Consider the following 24,086-nt stretch of genomic DNA (forward strand, 5'->3'; position numbering starts at 1 on the left):
AACCCACTTGCCACACACTTGCCCAGCAACCTGCGCCTGAGCCCAAAGAGGATACCCAGGCAAAAAAGAGAGGAGAAGGCAGTAGCATGGAGCCCCGATCCCCCCCCCCACCACAACCGGCAGCCAGGCGAAGAGGAGGCCAGACCCTGAGAGCCAACCCATAAAGAAAAAGTGTGGGACCCACCTACTGCCCTATTACCGTGGCTGCCAGGTCCCCGACTGGCACCCATTACCCAGCACCGTGATGGGATTTTCTGGGGAGGGTAGTGCAGTATACACATTAAAATAGGAGAAGGCAGTGCCCCACCGGCCAGAACCACCAGCCGCAGGGTGAGAGAAGCACCAGGACCCCGACCACCCCTAGTGCCCCACCGTCCCCCGCCCCCCGGGCATCCACCCTACATCTTCACATGGCCACCACACCATGCGCCAGAGACTAGGGGACAACCCCACCCAGCAGGGGACAACAAGCTCCACCCCAGATTCATCGGGTCCCAGGAGGGCCCGCTGACGACTCCACCGACAGAAGGGCAGCGGCAGCCGCCGCGGGCCCCAAGAGGCGGGGAGAGCCGAAGACAGGCCCAAGGGACGGAGGCACACCCCCCAAGGCCAAGAAAGGTGCGCGGTTTGGTATTGGGCACCCGCCCCCCTCCCCCGGCACCCTGTGCATGGTGACGTAGCCCAGACCAGGCCCATCTGGGAGGGCACTGTGCCCAACGCTCCCACCCTATCCAGGAGAGGGATCTACAGGGGCACCCACGCAGCATCTATGAAGCTGTTATAAGAAGAGATAGATTTATCGAGAACCCATAGATGTGTGCTAGGGACCAGTGAAGAGCATTGCTTAAACCTAATTCTTTATTTGTTATTATTCTGGTTATTAAATAAGTATTTAGTCAACCACCAATTGTGCAAGTTCTCCTACTTGAAAAGATTAGAGAGGCCTGTTATTGTCAAGATGGGTAAACCTCAACCATGAGAGACAGAATGTGGGGGAAAAAAATGAAAATCACATTGTTTGATTTTTTAAAGAATTTATTTCCAAATTAGAGTGGAAAATAATTATTTGGTCACCTACCAACAAGCAAGATTTCTGGCTGTCAAAGAGGTCTAACTTCATCTAACGAGGCTCCACTTGTTACCTGTATTAATGGCACCTGTTTTAACTCATTATCGGTATAAAAGACACCTGTCCACAACCTAGGTCAGTCACACTCCAAACTCCACTATGGCCAAGACCAAAGACCTGTCGAAGGACACCAGAGACAAAATTGTAGACCTACACCAGGCTGGAAAGACTGAATCTGCAATAGGTAAAACACTTGGTGTAAAGAAATCAACTGTGGGAGCAATTATAAGAAAATGGAAGACATACAAGACCACTGATAATCTCCCTTGATCTGGGGCTCCATGCAAGATCTCACCCCGTGACGTCAAAATGATAACAAGAACGGTGAGCAAAAATCCCAGAACCACACAGGGGGACCTAGTAAATGACCTACAGAGAGTTGGGACCACAGTAACAAAGGCTACTATCAGTAACACAATTCGCCGCCAGGGACTCAAATCCTGCACTGCCAGACGTGTCCCCCTGCTGAAGAAAGTACACGTCCAGGCCCGTCTGCGGTTCGCTAGAGAGCATTTGGATGATTCAGAAGAGGACTGGGAGAATGTGTTATGGTCAGATGAAACCAAAATATAACTTTTTGGTAGACACACAGGTTCTCGTGTTTGGAGGAGAAAGAATACTGAATTGCATCCGATAAACACCATACCCACTGTGAAGCATGGCGATGGAAACATCATGCTTTGGGCCTGTTTTTCTGCAAAGGGACCAGGACGAGTGATCTGTGTAAAGGAAAGAATGAATTGGGCCATGTATCGAGAGATTTTGAGTGAAAATCTCCTTCCATCAGCAAGGGTATTGAAGATGAGACGTGGCTGGGTCTTTCAGCATGACAATGATCCCAAACACACAGCCGGGGCAACAAAGGAGTGGCTTCGTAAGAAGCATTTCAAGGTCCTGGAGTAGCCTAGCCAGTCTTCAGATCTCAACCCCATAGAAAATCTGTGGAGGGAGTTGAAAGTCTGTGTTGCCCAAGGACAGCCCCAAACCATCACTGCTCTAGAGGAGATCTGCATGGAGGAATGGGCCAAAATACCAGCAACAGTGTGTGATAAGCTTGTGAAGAGTTACAGAAAACATTTGGCCTCCGTTATTGCCAGCAAAGGGTACATAACAAAGTATTGAGATGAACTTTTGGTATTGACCAAATACTTTCCACTTTCACTTTCCACCATGATTTGCAAATAAATTCTTTAAAAATCAAACAATTTGATTTTCTTTTTTTTTTTCCGCATTCTGTCTCTCATGGTTGAGGTTTACCCATGTTGACAATTACAGGCCTCTCCAATATTTTCAAGTGGGAGAACTTGCACAATTAGTGGTTGACTAAATACTTATTTGCCCCACTGTAAACAGTACAGGGCAAACGTTTGGACACACCTCATTCAATGCAACACAAATGAAGGTCCCAACCCAATTGATAAAGCAATATATTCCATTCATTAAGCCTGAAAAGGCATACCTGTGAAGTCAAAAAACATTTTAGGTGACTCCCTCTTGAAGCTCATCAAGAGAATGGCAGGAGTGTGCAAAAAAGTACTCGGAGCAAAGGGTGGCTACTTTGAAGATACTAGAATAAAATACATGTTTTTGGTTATTTCACCTTTTCTTGCTAAGTACATAATTCCACACGTGTTGCTTCATAGTTTTATTACCTTCAGTGAGAATTTACATTTTAAATAGTCATGAAAATAAAGAATAATCACGACTGAGAAACTGTGTCCATTTTTTGGCCTGTACTGTATATATTTATATTCATATATTGTTACGGCATTCCTTCGCAGCCAAGAGAGATCTCGGTTTAGCATTCTATGTTCAGCATTCTAGCGAATGTGTCCGTTGTTTTTCGTAGTTGTCCAATTTATTTGTCTGTTTTGCAGATATTTCCTCTTGTTATATGTTCTGTGATTTAATTTAGCCATTATAGCCATATACAGTACTTCTATGCTCTTACCTTTTCCTACAGCTATGAGTATACCCTTGGTGTTATTGAGTGTTCCTGGCGATATCCTGGAAGATGAGCCTCTGACTCTGAACTGCAGCACAAATACCACATTAGTCGAATACCGCTGGTACAAGAAACTCCAACCTTCAGGCTTTAAAATCGTGAATGACCAACGAGAGCTGGTTTTTAGCTCCATTAGGTCTTCAGACTCAGGAGAGTATTTCTGTACTGTGGAGAACATGCTGGGAAACCAAACATCGAAATCTGTCATGATTGATGTGAAATGTGAGTACAGTGCTAGCATGAATTACAATTTGTTTAAGCCCATGTCTATGAAATGAAATAAAATTTGTTTGAAATATCACCAAATATATTCCTGTTTTAGGGGGGCTGGAAGGTATTATGGTCACTTCCATGCCTTTCTATGGCCATTTTATTTTAAGATTCAAATGATTTAACTTCTCTGTATGATCACTGAATGAGTTAATTTTGTAAGCCAACTTTTAACTGTACAAAATGAAGAATGAAATTAGTGGTGTTATGTTCTGCAGATGCTCCAAGGAATTCCTCTTTGCGGGTGAGTCCATCAAAAGTCAGAGAGGGCTGGTCAGTAATTCTGGTGTGCAAAAGTGATGCTAACCCAACCGCAAAGTACACCTTGTACAAAGACCAAGCAGTATTCCAGGAAGGGAAAAATAATTACATTTTCAACTCCGTCCGCTCAGAAGACGCTGGAAGCTTCCATTGCAACGCTGAGAATAAATATGGACATGCGATCTCTTCATCAGTGTCCTTAGACGTGCAGTGTAAGTACCAGTGGCTTCCCATAGGGGTCTTCAGAGCCTACTCTGCTGGCCAGACATCATAAACACTGAGCGTCATTTACAACTTGCACAAGTACCTAAAAGCCTATTGTAATAACAAAAATAATAATGATAATAAAAAGCACTGGTATTATAATTGTACTCTCTCTGATTTAAAAAGTTTGTGTTCAATTTACAGCAACTAGGTTATGATATATGCAATAATTAACAGTATAATGTGAACGAGTATATAATTTTGGGGGGGGGCCTCCTTGGCTTTGTGGAAAGTCCTTCGTCATTCATTATATTTTTCGTATTTTCTTTAAGTAATTTCCAACATAGTTTTGTATCAATTACTATACCTAGATATTTGTTGTCATGTCCATGAGCTCCATTATTGCTAACAAGGTAGTCCTTTTTTTCTCCATTGAATCTCATTGTAGAGATTTTTTTTTCCAATGAAATTTGCCAATAAGTGTAGAAAAGGTTAATTGAGAACTGAGAAGTAAGATTTTGCTTTGTAATAATTTGTAAATGCATGTCTCTCTACACTTTAATGAATTACTTTTGCGGTTTTCATTTTTGTTGGGAAATTACCAGTTTTGACTGATAGATTGCAGGTATTTATAGTACAATACAGACTGTAAAAGACTGAGTTCATGCTGTGCAGTACAGCACGTCACGTTCTTATTGTTGGGCACCTTGCTTTAAAAAAATAAAATTTTGCTTTTGAGAGAAAAACATGGCTCTGGAAAAAAACTAAGGTCAGATTTTGATTCAGCACCCCATATTTACATGACAATGAAACTATTTATTAGTGGCCAGAGTAATTTGTCATAATGATTTGTATATGGCGGAAAACACAGACAAGACTGAAAAATTGTTTCTGCTCTTGCACTCCTCTTTAAAATAATCTGCTGTATTTTAAGCCAAAAGAACTGTATTTGATAGAACAATATGTCTATATGCTGCCATATCAGATTCATGGCGCATTAAGCCCCCAAACTATTTTTAATTTGACCATTTTACCCTGGAAACCCCCATTTACAGACGTCGCGCAACCGCTTTTGTTTTAACCCAGCCATAAAACGAAGGTAATTAATTGTATTTATTATTCAAAATGGCTGTCATTTTTAGCTTAGAATCATAAATGGATGTCTAATATTTCTATAACTTTAAAAAATGATTCACTCGCATATTTTAAACTTGTAAACAACTTACGTCACACTGAAAAAAATGGTGTCTGTAAATAAGTCACGGATATGTACCTCATAACTATCGCTTAATTGTATTTTTTTGTTACTGTCACATTTTCTCCGATATTTTAGATGATAAATAATCGATCCAAACAAAGAAAAATTGAAAAGACAAAAAAAAAAAAACGTTTTTAAAAGGATAAATATATGAAAAACAAAATCTCGACCACTCCTGTCTGCGATGTCTGCTTCACGACCCTTGTTATATGACCATGTCTCACCCATAAAATCCCCCAAAAATCCGGCTGTGGCCATTCATAACTGTGTCTTGACTCTCAGTGATACATGCTACATGGAGTTTTTGGATCGAAACAAGGTAAGTACGCGATAATATCTCGTTAAAGTCATGGTGTCTTTAATTCTGCTCTTTCATGCTCTCACCTCCAGATAGGGTTTCGCTGTTTAATTATTATTATTTTTTTTTTTAATGCCTTCCTGTTCAAAATTTTTCTTCCGCCCAAAAATTGTGATTTTAAGCTTTCCAATGATGTATAACCAGTGTTGGGAATAACGCTGTTATAAATAACGCCGTCACATAAGGTCGTTATTTTTTTCAGTAACGGGTAGTCTAACTAATTATTTTTTCCGCTGTTAGAACGCCGTTACCGTTACTGACGGTCAAAAGCGGTGCGTTACTTATTCTGAATAAAGTGAAGAAAATACCAGCCGTAGCGAGTCTACTCTGCTCTGTTTATTTGTCAACCAAGACTTGGGGTGCGTTCAGGTTCGAGAGCAGCGCACGTACTTCTTATGACTCCAGGCTGTTTGTCCGTGCTCATTCAATTAGACAATGCTTTCCAAAGCTTGCTAACATTTCTGTGTTTGCCTCACCTGAATGCTAGCCTCGTTCCCATCCCCCACTGTCAAGCCAGCAAAAATGCTGCTTCCATCTTGAGGACGGCAGACGCTTTGAGGGTGACGGGAGGAGTAGGGGGACGAGGCTACCTGAATGCACCCCCTGGATAGATAAGATGGAGGTGATTGTGATTGGCTGAGGGTTAGAGTCATGTGTCATGGTAAGCCAATCAGAGCCAGTGTTTTCACACACAAACCGGAACGGCGCGTGCGGCAAACACACACACGCAAAACAGATGCGGAGGGATATGATGGCAGAGCATTCAGAGGAAAATTTGTCCTTTACGAGGTGGAGATATAAACACTATTTCAAGTTGGTCGAAATTAAAGAACGTGCATGTAAACTGTAATTTATGTCCCGGGGCAAAGCTTTTGTCGACATCTGTGGTAAGCAATTCAAATCTGTTTATTTTTGTTGCACTTCAAGTGTAGGATAAATCTGTTGTTGGTGAGGTGCAATAAATGTTACAAGGTTCTATAACATAACAACCTGTCTCTTCTTCTCTATTCAACTGACTCGAATACTGCTCAGAAAATTTCAAATTCTTTGACATACAACAACTTCTTTTTAAAGTAACGGAAATAGTTACTTTCCCTGGTAACTAGTTACTTTTACTATAGAGTAATTCAGTTACTAACTCAGTTACTTTTTGGATGAAGCAGTGAGTAACTATAACTTATTACTTTTTTAAAGTAACATGCCCAACACTGTGTATAACACATGTATATCGGACAATTTTGAAATTTGGCCAAATTGGGGGTCTCAGAGCACAACTTCATGTCAGCTGAGTGTTTTCCGCCATATCTAAATGACCCTCCTCAATGTCCCTAGGTCAAAATAGAAGCATAATGTAAAGCAGAAAGTCAATACATAGATCAAAGGTTCATCTCACGTTTGTGTCGGTGTATTTCTCAAGAACAGGTTGTCATCCAGATGATCTATTTTTGTGCTGTTTAGATGCTCCCAGGGATCTGAGGACATCTGTGGTTTTGCCAACAAAAATGGCGTCGAGCCGCTTGGTGACTTTGACCTGTAGCAGCGATGGTAACCCGGCTCCTGACTACATGTGGTACAAGGGCCACCAGTCCTTGCCAGTGGCACGGGGTCACAACCTCAGCATCGGGCCTGAGGAGGCCGGCACTTACCAGTGTTTAGTTGTAAACAAGTTAGGGTCTCTCCAGGCCGACTTGCACGTGCATGGTAAGCGGCAAAGTGGCCTCTTTTTAGAGAACAGCAACTTGGGTTAAAGGATTGTCGGTAATAATACATTTTTGGTGTCTTTATTCCCAGCTTCAGAATTTGCAGCAATACCGACTGTGCGCCCATCTTCTGAATTTGTAGTAACATCAGCAACAAACCGAAACAACATCATTAGGTTGAGTGCGGTGCTAGTGCTCATGAGCGTGGTGGCCCTCCTGGCCCTCTTCATAAGGTCCATGACACAAAATCTCTTTCTCGCTTGCTAGTCATTCCCTCTCACGTTGATGTGATCTGAACAATTGTATGCAGGAAGAAGACGTCTTCCTTCTCCAGAATACAATCTAACGAGCTGCGACAGCCAGGAGAGGTGACACTTTGTCTTTTTCATTCCAGCAATTTAAAGCAACTTTTCAACCTTTATAAAATATTTTCATAACATTTGAGGTGATATGTCGACTGACAACTAGTTGAATGACACCTCCGATATGGTCTAAGGGGGTCTGTATAGCTTTCACGGGCACTGATTAACTTTGAGGAGGGTGGCAGGAACTCTGCCACACTAAAAAACTACAAATGTGCTGACTGCTTTACGGCATACATCACTTCCTACTTTCCACATTCGTTATAAAGCCGGAACTCGATTGATGTTTTTTTTTTTCCCCTGGAGCCTCTGGTTAAAAATTTACATACCATTTTTAAATGTTTAATTGTGTAAAAGGTAGTCCCCGGGTTACGATGTACCCGACTTATGTGATTTGACTTTACAACACCTTGTCTTGTCTGCCATTTTTGTCATTTTTTGACTTTTGTTTTTGAATGCAGGCTTTTTTGGCACAGGAAGCATAGAGGAGGTAGTACTTCCACACGCGAGTAAGAGCACATGTACACACGAAGAAGAACATATTTGCACGCACGAAGAAGAGCACACGCGCACATACAAGGAAGAGCGCAGCTGAGTGAGAGCGAGAAGGGAAAGAAAGCCTGCGCACACATTTGTTTGTTCGTGAAGCATCCACAGAGGCAACACCTGTATATAACACAATCTGTACTGTTTATTGTGCGTTAGTAACTCGTTTACCTGAATGGAAGAGCAATTAGTTACTTTGAAAAGTAACTGGTGTTACATTTCATGTTTGTTTTTTTCATCCCTCATCCCAAAAAAAAAAAACATAGTAACCTGTGCTATGTTTGGAAGTCATTTAATGTTGTTAATCAACCGTTAAAGTTGTTAAAATTGCTCCTGTTATTGCATTAGTTCCCTTCTGTCTACTTTTGACAAGTGAAAGTTTTAGAACAGTTTTATTTAAAGATAGATTCAAGTCAAAATTTTGCAGATTTAGGAGTATTTTAAATAAAACGTTACTTAGGTTCGCTAGGAAGGTTCTCTACAACGAGCCTTCCTGAGAAGTCTACTGTTTTAAGATGGCAGCTGTTTACTAATGCTAGCAAGTCTGTCATTTCGCATCTAGGTCTCTATACATGTGCTAACACCGCCGTGTCTGTCATTTCGCATCTAGTTTATATACATGTGATCTCTAGCATCGTATCGTAGCATTATGTGGGCGTAGTTTGTAGGCTATCGGCTACAGTCAGGTTTTATTGGAGCCACCTAGCATCGCGTTTGCAACGGCGCCTCCCCACTCCTGCTCTGCTCTCTCGTCTCTGTGAGTCCGTGTCTCTGACTTTTCTCGCTTCATTTAACCAACGTAGTAACGCGTAATTACGCACGCCTTTACATCATCAGTATCGGTAGCGGCATTGCCAAGATGAGAAAATTAATTAATTAGATTACTCACTACTGAAAAAAATAACACCGTTAGTAACACCGTTATACTCTAAACGCTGTTATTAACAACACTGTCTGAGATAAAAGAAAAATTCAACTAATATATAAGTGTAGACAAAACGAACTCATTACAAGTTGATGTGATCTAACCAAAACATGCTAATCGTTTGTGTGGATTGTTATTGCTGTATCAGCAGCTTGTTATAAACGCAAATTTGAAATGCTGTCTTTAACGATGAAACTGATTCAATTTCATCTTTATTTTAGTTTAATTCTGCAAATCTTGATGTCATGAACAGCTGAATAAAGTCAGCAAACCACACCAACGTTTGTCATCGTCATTTCGGAGCTTAGCTCGCTCTCTAGCTGGGACTTAGCTTCAACGGTTTGCAAAGGACTGTACAATGACGTATAATACATGTTCTTGGATAGTTATTTTGTAAATAATGGTTATTTAAGGTTACTTGAAGGGTTAATTCCGATTTAGGCGGAAATTCAGGTTATATCACAGCATAGGAACGGAACTCGTTTGTAATGCAAAGATTATAGATAGATTATAATAATCTTACTCCAAACTGAATTAATTTTGTACAGATTTTAGTTTTATAAGCACATGGAAAAACAATACTTCTCAGCAATGTATTTTTAATACAAAATATACTAGAATTAAATCTGTCCCGCTCAATTTAAAATCGTATAATTTAACGCTTAAGGTCCTACGCATCTTACATAAAAAGTGCGAACAAACTCTCAGGTAAGGTTGTTTTGTTTGTTTGTTTGTTTGTTTGTTTGTTTGTTTGTTTGTTTGTTTGTTTGTTTTACAATTCAGGTGCGTTCAAAGTCCCCTCTGCAATAATATTTTTGCAAATGATCAGTCCAAATATAATAAATTTGACAGAACATGAAAATATAGTACAATTAGTGAAAATGGAGTAAACAGAGTAGAACAAGAAAACAAATGATCATCATTTTGAACATGCTTTTTACTCTCGCTTCACTCATACCTCTTATCTCCCACACTCCTACGTTGTCTTCCGATAGCGACAGTACCTCAACTCATGAGATGAGTGGGATTTCATATTGTCAATGTTCTATCAGCTCATTGGTAAAAAAGCAGGATAGGCGGGGAAATGTGTTTCCCTGCATATTTTTGTAAAGCACTATTCATTCATTCTACAAAAAGGACAGTATTTTCGAGCTTGATGATAATACGGGAAAAAGCGCGTCCCTTGAAAGCTCAATTAGGGACACGCTTTTGTTTCTGAATACCGGACAATTCGGTTTTTCGAGGGACAGTTGGCAACCCTAGTTGCTGACGACTTCGGGTGAGGGTGGAGGGCTGGTGGGGGAATATGATACAAAATTGAATGTTTCTTATTTTCAACATTGTCATATGATATTCTTTAGCCTCAACCGGATTCATTATCTCATCACTATTCATTCTTCACACTATTGCTGGAAATAGAAATGTCGCTCAATCCAACTGCAGGTGACCGGGAGGTCAGGATTTTACGATGCTATGTGCTGGCCCTCATGGGAAATGCAGTCTTCCTTAGGGCAAATCACTACCGCTTTTGTTCACCTGTGCCACTAAAATCGACCAAAACTGAGAGTTCCCTAGTGTTGCTTTAAACCACATAATGACATTGCTGTTTCTGCACAATGGATTTTCTATTGCATCCATCATGATTAAGGCGGTCAAGAAGTCGGGTACACCCATTATTCAAGTGATTCAATTTACTAGTTACTACTGTATCAGTGATTTTTTTTTGAGGGGGGTGATCATTTTACAGGTTTTTATTGTATACAGTTGACTTCCAAATGTCAATTATTTACAAGTCGCTTGGTCGATTTTTTTTTTTTTTTTTTTTTTTTTTTTTATCTTTGTGCTGGAAAATTCTGAATTCTGCGTCGGCTTCAGCTCTGCTTCTGTACCCTAATGTCATGGCATTTGGACAAGGACAGTTATCGTTGCAATCCACTTTCAGCGGTCTACAACACACAAACAGGACAAACAGTTTAACATAAATAAAAAACAACTAGTGCTGCAGTAGGCTACAACACTCACAAAGGTCACAAGCAGACTAACCTTCTCAAAATCCTGATGTTTACCTTTCTCCTTAACAGTACTACGATCAGGACTATGATAATGTCTACGCTGAAGTGCTGACATGCCAAAATCAACTAGAGGAACAAGAGGACACGCTGTGAAGAACATCTTGAGTTTGTTAGTTTAAATTTCAAATCAATCCGTGTGATTGTTTTAAGACATTTGTACAGTAGATGCATTTCTATCACATTCTACTCTAAGTACTTGTTGTTTCATAAATCAAAAACGTTTTTTCGCCATTGTGCCTCGATATTGTGATTTCAACTTGATAAGAGGATTTTACCACTTTGTGTAGTCTTTTTCTATTTAAATCTATATTTTGCTTTTAATTAGGGATGTCAAAATTATCGCGTTAACGCGCGGTAATTAATTTTTTTAATTAATCACGTTAAAATATTTGACGCAATTAACGCACATGTCCCGCTCAGACAGTATTCTGCCTTTTGGTAAGTTTTACAGCAAGGCTTTTTGTGCTGTTTAACAGCGAACTCTTGTGGTCGCTTTGCGACATGGTTTATTGTTTTCTTGCCAGTTCAATATGGCTGCACGACGTCTCGGGCTGACGCCTACGTTAACATTAAGGCGTCGTTCACTAGCTGTCTAGCTTTGGAAAAAGTAGATGCTTCGGAGTGAGGACAGCATAGACAGATTTAAATGACAGTAGAGTGAAATGCCCACTACAGTCCTTATGTACCGTATGTTGAATGTATATATCCATCTTGTGTCTTATCGTTCCATTCCAACAATTTATTTTACAGAATATATATATATATATAATTTACAGAAAAATATGGCATATTTTATAGATGGTTTGAATTGCGATTAATTGCGATTAATTACGATTAATTAATTTTTAAGCTGTAATTAACTTGATTAAAAATTTTAATCGTTTGACAGCCCTACTTTTAATTTCTTTTCATTTAATCTTGTATTTAATCCTCATTTCATTTGCCTCATTGCTTTATAAATTAAATTGCCTTACCTAACTGCACCTTCATAAAAGCCTTTCAAGAGGTTTTGTGAACATGCTTAAGTGAATATGGAGGCACAAAAAGTATGGCTGCAGCTATCGATTATTTTAGCATATTCCCACAAAAATGCCAAATTACTTAATCACTGAATTACGAATGCATTAAAAAACATACTAGCCTAAACAAAAACATACCTTATGTTGGTCTTAACAGGGAGCAGCTGGATTCAGCCATGTCAAATGAGTTATGTCATATTCACTCTTGCCACTAGAAAGCAGTGTACCCACTCAAATACCAATAAAACTAAATGCAAACATTTTCAAAACAAACCATGACAACGCCACTCTAATTAAATGAATAGTCGAAGCAGGAAAATTTGTTTCGAAGCTTTTTTCTGATCGAATTACTCACTTCAATCGATTAATCGTTGCCGCACTAACAAAAAGTATTTTTTAAAAATATTTTATACTGTTGCACGCATAAATTGGAAATGTGCCCTGACCATAAGCAAAATGCTTCCTGGATAAAAATAGTGAGATGTCGCTAAATTTGGGTCACTAAAAAAGAAAAATGAGATTAAAAGTCTCAATTGGCTATAGTTTTTGAGATAAAGTATCTGGCCGAAATGCTAAAATCCAAGCAATTTAGAGAAAATGTACTACATAAATCCTTGTGTTTTTGAAGTGGCCGAAATGCAAGGCCGGCCCAACCTATACGCAGACTATGCAGCTGCTTAGGGCCACCACTAGGGGGCCCCCAATCTGGCAACCGTATTTTATAGTACGTTGTTAATAGAGCATCGTGAATAATGTGGCGCGCATTGCCGTTTATCTATGCAAAAATCCATTTTCTTGTCATTACAATCTGGCAACCTGGGGAGTGACGTTGAACCTGCTTTGCAATGATTGGTGCTCAAACTTGCTTGGAAAATAGATGCACGGATATGTCGAAGAGAATTTATCCTTTGGAGCAGAGAAACGAAAGAAGAAGAAAATCGGAGAAGAAAAGAAACAACAGTATCAAGGTAATAGAGCATGTTGTTGACGTTGTTGTGCAAGACACTCCGACTTGAACGTTGTTGTCAGCTGAGCTTGTCAATATGTCGTACTGGTAATTGCCATTAGCCGCAGGGCGAAGGCCCGGAGCAAAACAACACACCTTAAACGAAGTGTGGAAAGGTACAAAAATAGTCGGCAAAATACCCTGGAGAAAATTATCTGTCCTAGTGTAGACGTAGCCATAGTCATTTCATTTATATCGGACATTATTATCAAGTAGTATGCCATGTATCAGCCTACAGTGAATCTACTTAATTAGTTGCGCACTCCCCACAGTACACGTTTTTGTTGACGAATATTTTCCTGGGCTGAATTTTGTTCCATGTAATCATATTTTGTACTTTGGATGATTCAAAGGAGCTATTGAGAAGTATCTTGGAATTGAAGGTGGAGTGCCGTCCTTGTCACAAGATGATGATTTCCCCAAATATACAATTCAAGGTAAGGCTTGGCAATGTTATGTACATAGTTATGAGATCAAGAATCAAGAAAGATGCACATAAGGTTACAACTTTAATACATTTTAACAAAAATATGGGCTCCTTGGCATTATTTTGCTTAGGGGCCCCCAAATGGCCCGGGCCGGCCCTGCCGAAATGCATTAATGTAGACACATTTCATGTGTGGTGGCACTCACTAACAGAACCATTTCATATCAAATGCACCAACCAGTGTTGTTTTGGTCAACAATGACGATAACAAAAATATTTAATCAATTAACACTGTTTTTCATGATGATGATGAGACGATAATGAGCTAAGAACATGTTTTGGAAGACTAAAACATAACCAGCCTAATGCCAGTTTTCGTCTGACGAGAACGTGATGAAATGCGCAATGGTTTCCGTCACACGATCACAATGTGTGACATTTTATCTGTAGTTTGCCTGCATCGTAGAAGTTTCTGCTTGCGTCACTGTTGTGACGTGCTGCACCCCACCCTCCCAAAACTCACCAGTGTAGTGTCCTCCAGTCTCAAGGCTTGCACACACGGTAGAACTTGTTTTCTTATCTTGGCCAAAGAGAATATGCAATGTTGCTTTAGCCTTGAAAGGTGTCACGATGTGGCAGGGGAATGGAAGACACAAACGAAGAGAAACAAAAGACAAGGCAAAAACGCAAAGGCAAGGCAGGGTGTGGGGGGACTTGTAAAAATACTAATCAAAGACTGAAAATCATTGTGCAAACAAAAGCAGCAGGGACCAGACAAAAAAACAGCAATCAAAATCCTACTTTGGGAAGAATCAACATGAGGGCTTGGACACTGATAACACCGATCGGAAAGACAATGACTGCACAAGAACAGACAGCACATCGGGAACTTAAATACAGACGTGGGGCAACGACACAATGAGACACAGGTGGTTGATACAGGAGGCAGCGGATTGGTCAAGACACAAGGCGCAGGCCACAACCGATGAAATCAATGGGTAATCACATGGACAAGGAACACTAGGGCAAAGTCTTAACAAAGCTCAAATCAAGGGATGACAAAAGGTCTGTGCCGAGTGATCACACTAAAATGTTATTCATAGCGTTAGCTTAGCATTCACGTTCGCGTAAGCATTAGGCTAATGCTAACAGTGAGCGTCATCTTAAATTCTTGGATAACTTTTTTTGTTTTTCCCACTGTATATAGCACAGTATATAAATAAAGATCTATACATCTGCAACTGCTATGGTTCAGTGCAGTACTTTTGTCGCATGACCAGTTCCTGTCTTTTTTTACCTGTGACACCACTAAAAGCTTATCGCCGTCTTTCCCGCAAAGAGGCAATTTTTTCAGGTTGTAGCTGGATGCCGGCAAAAGTTAGACTCCTTGCATAGTCTTTTTTCATATTTATTTGTTTGTGTGTTTTGTACTTCCTTGGACGGCTGCAAGATGACGATGACCTCTAGCCTTGATTCAGCCTGAGTGTGTTAGTGTTTTATTTGGGTAGATCTAAATATCTATGCATTTTGGAACCAGGAAGTCCTAGAGAAAGCCTCTTGACTAAAATATGCCTCCCTGCGATCATATCGCAAGCGAGAGTGCCAAGGAAGAGAATGTTTTAATTATTTTTATAATTATGAAAATAGCGAAGAATGGTGTCATTGAAGAACTATTGAAATCCGCGTCTCGGTGATGTGTTAAAGTCACCACATGCGTTGCCAACGCCTGCAAGATTCCCACCAGCAGTGTGACTAGGTGCAAAGGGTTGAATTTTAAATATTGAATATTCAAATTAGATCCAGGCAGTTGCATATTATTAAGAAACTGCAAGTTGATAACAAGTCTAGGGGGTGTCCCAGTGTCATATGGAGATACACTTTAATAGAATGGAGGTCCAGTTTAGGTATCTAAGTCATAATGGAGGCCCAGAGTAAGACAGTCTCCCCTCCATGTGGCTTGTTTTTTTAAGCTCTTATGGCAGCTCAAAGTCTCAAAGCTACCAAACTGTTCCCGCCATCATTCCTTAACAAGATCTGTGGCTACAAAGTGGACCACACGCTACGTTGGTGACACTCTGACATGCTGACTTGCGTTCCCACAGAAGTGAGTGGAAGATAAAGCCAGGACAGAAGAGCGATCAAGCGCCATATGGTGGTGTAATCCCGCACAGGTGGTCCCGTCTGCTTCAATTAGACTTTGACAATCTTGAGCTCATCCCCCAGATGATGTTTAGCCGGTCGCCCACTGATGTTCGGAACCTCTTCAACAAGTCAGCCTTGTGCATCTACCAGCGATAGGTGAATATGTGTTTAGTCAATGATCCTCAAAACGCATGTAGAACCATTGGCATGTGAACAAGAAGCCAATCAGGAGAATGAAAAAAAATCACCTGTGGAAAAGACACAGTAAATGTCTTTTATTTACATGTTTTTGTTTACATCGTGTAGTGGTGCCTCAGCCTTACAAACAAGCCAGATATTTTCAGATTGGTGCTTAATTATTTTTCAGCATCAGAAACCCTGCACACTTATCAAACACCATGAAAACTTGCCAAGGGTGTTAATCTAAGATCCAAGGTCACAGCTTTGTTTCATCTTTCTATAGTTTTGCTCTCTGTGGTAATTGTTTTTAGATTCAGAACTTGTTTCTTGTAGACCTTTTCTCCAAAGTCTCTGAGAAAACTAGTCTCATTCTCAGTCCAATTCTATGTGGCAATGCCTTAAAAATGTATTTGTCATTTTAAAATTCTATTCAGAGACAGTATGCTAATAAATTAAGAGCATCATCTTGTTTGTATTTACCTTCCTGGGCATCTGATCAGAGTGGTGTTCACCACATCAAGGACATTGTCTTGACATTTAGGACTTTTCTTACAGTTCATATCCTCAATTCGTCTTTGATTGATCATGCAGTTAGCTGATCACAGTTCTGTTCCCCCACCAGGCATCGGATCTTGCTCCACCAGGCCTCTGAGAGCTTCTTGATCTTGTCAGGAGTATTCCTCTTGTTGGTTAGTCCCTGTGGCAGTACGCCACCAACGTTAACATTGCCACTGCCATCTTCCATCTGTTGGATGCTCGCCAAGATGGCCGAATCAAAGGCCTCCTTGAGGTTCTTCTGCGTTAGCGCGGAGCACTCAGCAAAGCCGGTAGCACCAAGTTGCTGTGCGAGCTGTCGGCCATCCTCCTGGCCCACCGGGCGCTCATGGTTCTGAGCCAGGTGAATCAACACCTGGACGTCCTCACGTAGGTCCAGCTGAGTTCCCACTAAGACGAGCGGAGCCCCGGGACAATGCCGGCGGATCTCGGGCAACCAACGCTGGGTCAGGTTGCGGAACGAATCTGGTCGGACCACACTGTAGCACAGCAGGAAGACGTCTGCGTTTCGGTAGCAGAGCGGTCGGAGGCGCTCCAACTCATCCTGAGAAAGTACCAAAGTGAATCAGCATCAAACGTGGGTTGTAACACGTTACATTTACTCTGTTACATTTACTCTAGTAACTTTTTAAGAAAAATTTAATTCTCAGAGATGTTTACTAAGCCATACTTTTCACTTTTACTTGAGTAGATTTGTGAAAAAGAAACTGCTCTTATTCTGCTACATTCAGCTGCACTAGTAGTTACATTTTTCCTCTTTATTCTACATATTAAATTTTCATTTTTTTTTTCATTAGAGACGCCAACAGTGGCTCTACGAGTTTCACCGATGAGACATCGCAACAAAAATCACGACTCCATTATACCAATCTTGCTTACAATCGAGCTTGCCGTTCTATGATCATGCCAGCCTGTTCACTCATGTGGTGTCTTTAAATCACTGTAAAATATAAGTATTTGACATAGCCGTCAACATGACTCGAAAGCGCGGTTTTGAATCTTTCTCTCAGTTTTTATTTGGCACTAATTGACCAATGAAAACCAGAGATATGGTCCTTTTAGTTTAATAATAAGAAATATGTTTCCACCACTAGAGGGCACTCATGCTCTTTAGACGAATAATGCTTATTTCTGTAGATTTTTTTTCTCTCGCCGGAATTCACTGTTTTGTTTTGGGGGGGTTCTATTTCTTTGGCTTAATGTTGTTATGTAATATTGTAGTACAGTATAATAATAACAGTTCATATAGATAACTTTGTGCTGTTAAAAAAAAAAAAAACATTGTTTAAAAAAAAAAAAAATCAAACATCTCAAGCAGCTACTTAAATGTTACTCGTTAGTGAGTGTTCTTTTCACCAAATACTTTTTTGAAGTAACACTACTCTTACTTGAGTCAAATTTTTGGCTACTCTACCCACCTCTCATCAGCATTTGTTGTAACAGGAATTTATTCACAATCCTTCACTATGTCAAGGTTAAAGTAAGAATGCAGATACCACGATAAGTCTGCAAAACAAAATAATCAAACTTCCTATGTCTTCTCAAAAATGCATTTTCAGACTTTTTTTATTGGTCTACTCATAGGCATGTCTACCAAATTTCATTTTTGCAGTGAGACCAGCTTCAGTGGCTGAATTTAAAATATAGATATATTGTGGTTTTGTTAAATGTTAGAGTTTCCTGTTTCCTGACGAGTCATCAAACTTTACGAACGTGCTTCACCCACATGCGATGGCTAAAACTGAAATCTGTCAAAATACTATAATCAGAAATATGCCTACATTTCAAATTTGATGGCGAACAGGAGGTAATTGTAAGAAATGGTCTTTGAAGGATCGTTGGAAAATAACAACAAAAATGAGTCTAAAAAGGTCACTTTCAACCATTAGACATTAGACTACGTTTTTCAGGAATAGCTAATTGTGATTATTTTTTGGGTGTACCCAATGTATGTCATGCTTACAGAAGTTGCCTATTTGCAAGTAAATGCATTTTTTTTTTTTTAAATAAAACAGAAGTTTGCAACTAAAACAACTCACTAGTTACACACGGCTACAATCATCACCTGATTACTGATGACTTACATTGATGGATCCATCACCAATACCCCATTTCTATTGTGGAAAACAGACATTAGGAATAAGAGAATTTTTTATTACAAATGCAGTGGTGAGGAAGCGCACATACACAGTAGATACGTATATGCGTGTATACCTGTCCTGCCGTGTCACAAAGCTGCAATCTGACCGGTGTCCCGTCCACCACGACCATGACTGAGGGCAAAGCAGAAACACTGGCTCAGGCTAGGGTAGTCGGCTAGTGCATTATCAGTTGTGCAAATATCAGATGTTTTACCCCTTGACTAATAATTAATGACATCACCCAGATATAGATTGCATTGCGAACAGCTCTTTTTTGTTTTATTACGATTATTAATACAAGGGTACCTTGACCCAACTTGAGGGTTTTTTAAGATATGAATCATCATTTGAAACATTTTTCTTTGCTTTGACTTGAGAGCAAAAATTTGAGATCCAAGCATTGAACGCTGAAAATAGACTAACCTCACTAACACACAGCAGCGTTTTGGCAAATAGTTAACAATCCTTTGAGCTTTTTACTTTAAATCCCAATTTGAATATTAATGTTGCATGAAACATAAAACAAAGAGTTATACCTTGTGTAGTGGGGGGGGCAGCATAGTTTATGCTGAATAGCCTCTCTGATTTTCTTTTTTACCAATTCTCAGAGACATTTAATCAAGAGCGTAGGTTTGCATGGGCACGGTAGGGACACAACACTACCAACTTTTCAGGATGCTCAAATTGTCCCCACCAACCTTTAAGGAACTTATATGTATTATATAATGAGTTCAGTTATACAGGTAATTTAGATTGTCTTCCCATACGTTGTAAGGAAAAAATTGACCCGACCATTATTAAGTGAATTATTTTCGTTATGTTCCAACTTATATTTACCCATTTTCACTTGCTGAATGCGCCGGTCCATTTTTTTCCTCCCTCAATTGCACGTTTGATTGGCTGATGACTTGACCCACCCCCGACACACACACGCACGCTCACATGCACACAGCCCCGACCGAAATACATGTCGACAACATGCCGCCTCCTCCGAAGATGAGGGATATTAGAAGGTTTTTTTTGGCCAGCGGTATCCACTGTAAATAATTCAAAAAGACGCCAGTGTTGTGGAAGCGGGAAACACTGCTACTGGAAGTCCGACGTGCATCAGAGTTAGCATAATATTAAACAATGTGAACTTGCTAACATGCTAAACTCGAGTAGGAAGCTGCTTAGAAGTGTCTTTCGTTTTGTGTTTTTTACTGTTAACATGAATTTAATTGTAAGAAATGTAGTGAACTCTGCTGGAAATGATAAAAACAGAAAAACATGAGCAAGAAGCTGCTTAGAGAGAGACGGGTGCTGCATAACCTCATATGTTGCTTACACAACACAACATCATTTTAATTTACTATGTACAGTTTAAAAAATAATGTTTTTTAGGGGGGATGCCGCGAGCTACCCACACTAGCGTTGTGATCAACTGGTCGATCGTGATCAACGTAATGAGCACCCCTGATTTAGCATATCAATTTATTGGGTTCATATTCATGAGTAATGTAGCCCTGACCCCGTTCATCCGATCTGTTTGGTTTAATTGATGTTCCATCCCAAGCAAAAAGTGTACATGCAGGTTATGCTGTTATATTGTCCCTACCAATGTTGAGACCAATCCTACGCCCATCCTACTTTTTTTTTGTTTGTTTGTTTCCCATCATTCTTGATGGGAATTCTAAATCAGGCTGCTGGCAGGACAGCTATACTTTTCATCCGCTGAATATGGTACGCTCGCCGGTGTAGTTGTGCCACTGTAGTTACTTCAGTCAAAAATTTGATTAGATTTGTGTCTTTATGATTCGATCAAAAGAAAAAAAAAGTTGCTTCAATCAAAAAAAAAGTTGCTTCAATCAAAATATATATTTTCAATTTTTAAAAAAAGTCACTTCAATCAAAAAATGTGTTTGAATGCAAAAATAAATTTGAAATGAAAAAAAAAAGCATTTGAAAGCTATTTTTATTTGAATTTTTTTTTTTTTTTTTTGAATGAAGTCAACTTTTTTGATTGAAGTAATGTTGTTTTGTGTTTGGGCCATATTTTGGCTAGGACATTTGTGTCATTGTTAATCAATCAAAAAATGTGTTGCTTCATCCAAAAAAATATATTTTCGAAAGAAAAATCACTTCTATCAAAAAAAGAAAAAAATTAAACATAGGAAAAAAAAGTTTTTGAATGGAAAAAATATTTGAGACTCAAACATTTGCATTTGAACACTTAATTTTTCATGAAAAAAAAGTTTTCTTTGATTTTAGCAATCCTTTTTGTGTTTGGGCCATATTATGGGTAAGGCATTTGTGTCTAAATCACTCAATCCCCCCCAAAAGTTGCTTCAATCATAAAAAAATATTTACAATCAAAGAAAAAAATCATTTATAAAAAATAAAATCGCCCTCCCCATTCTTTTTTTTTTTTTTTTTTTAATGATATGCAAAGGAAATGACCGTCTAAGGTGCTAGTCACATGATCTGTTCGAAAAATAATTTAGACCCATTATAAAAAATATCTTTTTCTTTTTGTTCATTTCATTCATTTTTGTTGTTTGTTTTCTTGCTTTATAACTTTTGTATATATAGGAAAGTCACTTACATGCAATGACACTTTTCGGCCACCCCCCCCACGCACACACACACACCACCACCACCACCACCTTCAACTCCGCTTATGCTGCTGGGGGGCGCTACATATTGTATTTGGAATTTGTCTTTACACCAGGGGTGTCCAAACTTTTTGCAATGGGGGCCAGATTTAGAGTGGTAAAAATGTGGGGGGCCGACCTTGACTGACGTCCTTTATGTAGAACAATATTTTTAAGCAAATTTTAGCCATTCTGTGTGTCACATTTGCTTTATTATTATTTTTAATTAATAATTTTAACAATCTCACAACTAGCTTTTGTGGCACTCTCTTTCATCTCTCGGGCTCTTGCGAAATACTGCTGCTGTAAAATTAAACTAACTTCAAGTTGCTTCATTTTCTCGCTACGTATCTCCCCAGTAATCTTGTCGTACATGTCAGCGTGTCTTGTTTGGTAATATCGCCTCACATTGAACTCTTTAAAAACAGCGACTGTCTCTTTGCAAATGAGGCAGACACAGTTGTTGCGTATTTTAGTGAAGAAATATTCCAATTTCCACCTATCCTTGAAGAGTCGGCCGTCACAGTCAACTTTCTTTTTTTTTTTGGTGATTCTCGCCAATTTAGAAAATTGGGAGTAAAGGGTCACACGGGGTAATGTTGCTTAGAGTACTGCTGCCTTTTAGTGAGTAAATGAGGAGCAGCATTTAGTGTGGAGGCAACTTCATATGCTGGTAGCAGTACTGCTGACCAATTTATTAGGTCTGTGTGCGGGCCAGATGTTATTGATTTTATGACAGAGGCTGGGGGCTGGATGAAATTTGACCGCGGGCCGCATTTGGCCCCCGGGCCGGACTTTGGACCTGTCTGCTTTACACAGTATCAAAGATTGCACCTGTATTGACCTGCCTGCCGATTTTGGTGCATTTTGAAGCATTCTAAGGGGGTCAAATTGAGCTAAAAGGGGCTGTGGAACAAATAATAACTATTGCCGAACGATCGGGTCCGATCACGTCATTTTCAAAGTATCGGAATCGGCAAAAAAATATCGGACATGCCTTTTTTTAAATATATATATATATATATATACTGTATATTTTTTAATTAAATCGTTTTCTAATTGTATTTAACGTTACAGATATAATATGTTACGATCATCCAGTCTTTAGTTTAGGCTTAAGGTAGGGTTATCAAATTTATCCCGTTAATGGCGGTATTTCATTTTTTAAAAAATTTATCACGTTAAAATATTTAACGCAATTAACGCATGCGCTGCACGACCCACTCACGCATTGTCGCGTTCAATCTGTAATGGCGCCGTTTTACCTATATATCGAGCTAAAAGGCAGCGTAAAATGAGTAGAGTGGATTTTGGCAGCCTTTGGAGGCTTTTTTAATTGGCTAAAGCCTTACAATCCCTCTCCCTACGATTAGAAATATCGTGGGAAGCAATGTGGGGAAGAAAGGTAGTAATTGATCTTTTTCTTAACACCCTATGTTATTTCCCAATGCAGCAATTGGTTGCACTACGCACAGTCATGGTTGCACTTCCCATCATGCATTTGGGCAGAACAGTTACATGGCTACAGTATCATTTACTGAAAGCTGAACAAATACACTAGATGGCAATATTTAGTCACAATATACAAGGTCACATTTATCCTTTAAGAATTACAAGTCTTTCTATCCGTGGATCCCTCTCACAGAAAGAATGTTAATAATTTAAATGCCATCTTGAGGATTTATTGTCATATTAAACAAATACAGTACTTATGTACTGTATGTTGAATGTATATATTCGTCCAAGTTTTATTCATTTTTTTCTTAATGTATTGCCAAAATGTATATGATCGGGAAAAATTATCGGGAATGATTGGAATTGAATCGGGAGCCAAAAAAAAGCAATCGGATCGGGAAATATCGGGATCGGCAGATACTCAAACTAAAACGATCGGGATCGGCTCGAGAGCAAAAAAACATGATCGGAACAACCCCAATAACTATAATAATTAATAATAAAACCGAGGAACCACAATAGGTTACCTGAAAAAAACAATGTCACCTGCATGTCCATACTGTTCAGTTATGGATGTGTTCCAAGTCAAATAAGATCAAATCGACTTTTATTTGTTCAGACCAAATCACAACAACAGTTATCTCAACGAGAAAAAAAATGCTTAAAGGTGCAGTAGCCCTACGCTGGATTTCGACCTACCTGAGCGTTGTAGCTTTTTTTTTTTTTTTTTTTACCCCGAGGTAAGACTAATGCACCCACACCTGGCATCCTGGTAACACCACTGACTCACATACAGCAAGTCAGTCACCAGATCGTACCTGTGAAGTTGTCGAAGGCAGTGGGCACGTATCTGACAGGATAGCCATTAGTGGTGTAGCTGATGACCAGGCTGCTCTTGCCCACCGCTCCGTCTCCTACCAAGACGCAGTTGACGCGGCGCTCTGGCGCGGGGCCCGAACGCCGCCGCTTCACGCCCAAGTGCAGCGGGAAGTGCCGGCGGCTCGGCGGTGACGGCGGGTACACCGGCAGCGACACGCGGCGGGACTTGAGATCGCTATCGTCCTCGGGAAGCATCGCTGGAGAACAAAAGGAAAGGCTGGAGAAGATTGATGAGTGTCAGTGCGCAAGCATCCTCCACGCGTGCTCTCCGCAGGTGTGATGGGGACAAAGTGCGAATGCACTTGCATGTATCATCAGCTTTCTCCTGATTGTCATTCTGCTGTGCACACGCACGCACGTTAAGGAGCTTACTATGCAGGGTGAGCATGCATGAACTCAGCAAAGCGTCCTAAAGTATCGCAGAATTCTTTTGAATAAAGTTAATCCAAGTGCCATGCTTCATTTTCATGCAATTTGATCAAAATTGGTATCTATACAAAGCCTATTAAATTGCCATTTTTTAAAATATATAATAGTTATTATCTAAATGGTATTGTTT

The 24,086-nt window shown here is 39.8% G+C and overlaps 2 protein-coding genes across 2 annotated transcripts in view; one reads left to right on the forward strand and one right to left on the reverse strand.

Annotated features, from left to right (window-relative positions):
* LOC130920522 (B-cell receptor CD22-like) overlaps nucleotides 1-11,807 on the forward strand; it is a 28,377-nt gene extending 16,570 nt beyond the window's left edge. The window contains exons 8-13 of the mRNA XM_057843815.1: nucleotides 3,093-3,356; nucleotides 3,623-3,877; nucleotides 6,944-7,186; nucleotides 7,277-7,418; nucleotides 7,496-7,553; nucleotides 11,100-11,807. Of these exons, the coding sequence (XP_057699798.1) occupies nucleotides 3,093-3,356; nucleotides 3,623-3,877; nucleotides 6,944-7,186; nucleotides 7,277-7,418; nucleotides 7,496-7,553; nucleotides 11,100-11,183 (1,046 nt within the window). The 3' untranslated portion in view covers nucleotides 11,184-11,807. The remainder of the gene's footprint in view (nucleotides 1-3,092; nucleotides 3,357-3,622; nucleotides 3,878-6,943; nucleotides 7,187-7,276; nucleotides 7,419-7,495; nucleotides 7,554-11,099) is intronic.
* A 1,497-nt stretch (nucleotides 11,808-13,304) lies between these two features.
* On the reverse strand, nucleotides 13,305-23,841 carry LOC130920938 (rho-related GTP-binding protein RhoU-like). Its single transcript, XM_057844495.1, has 4 exons — nucleotides 23,467-23,841; nucleotides 18,634-18,692; nucleotides 18,504-18,533; nucleotides 13,305-16,963 (listed from the first exon to the last, which is right to left on the reverse strand). The coding sequence occupies exons 1-4, from the start codon at nucleotides 23,720-23,722 to the stop codon at nucleotides 16,448-16,450; spliced, it is 861 nt and encodes a 286-aa protein (XP_057700478.1). The 5' UTR covers nucleotides 23,723-23,841; the 3' UTR covers nucleotides 13,305-16,447.
* Between the last annotated feature and the right edge of the window lie 245 nt (nucleotides 23,842-24,086).

The sequence above is a fragment of the Corythoichthys intestinalis genome, chromosome 8 (genome assembly GCF_030265065.1).
Source record: "Corythoichthys intestinalis isolate RoL2023-P3 chromosome 8, ASM3026506v1, whole genome shotgun sequence".
In the NCBI taxonomy this organism is placed as follows: domain Eukaryota; kingdom Metazoa; phylum Chordata; class Actinopteri; order Syngnathiformes; family Syngnathidae; genus Corythoichthys; species Corythoichthys intestinalis.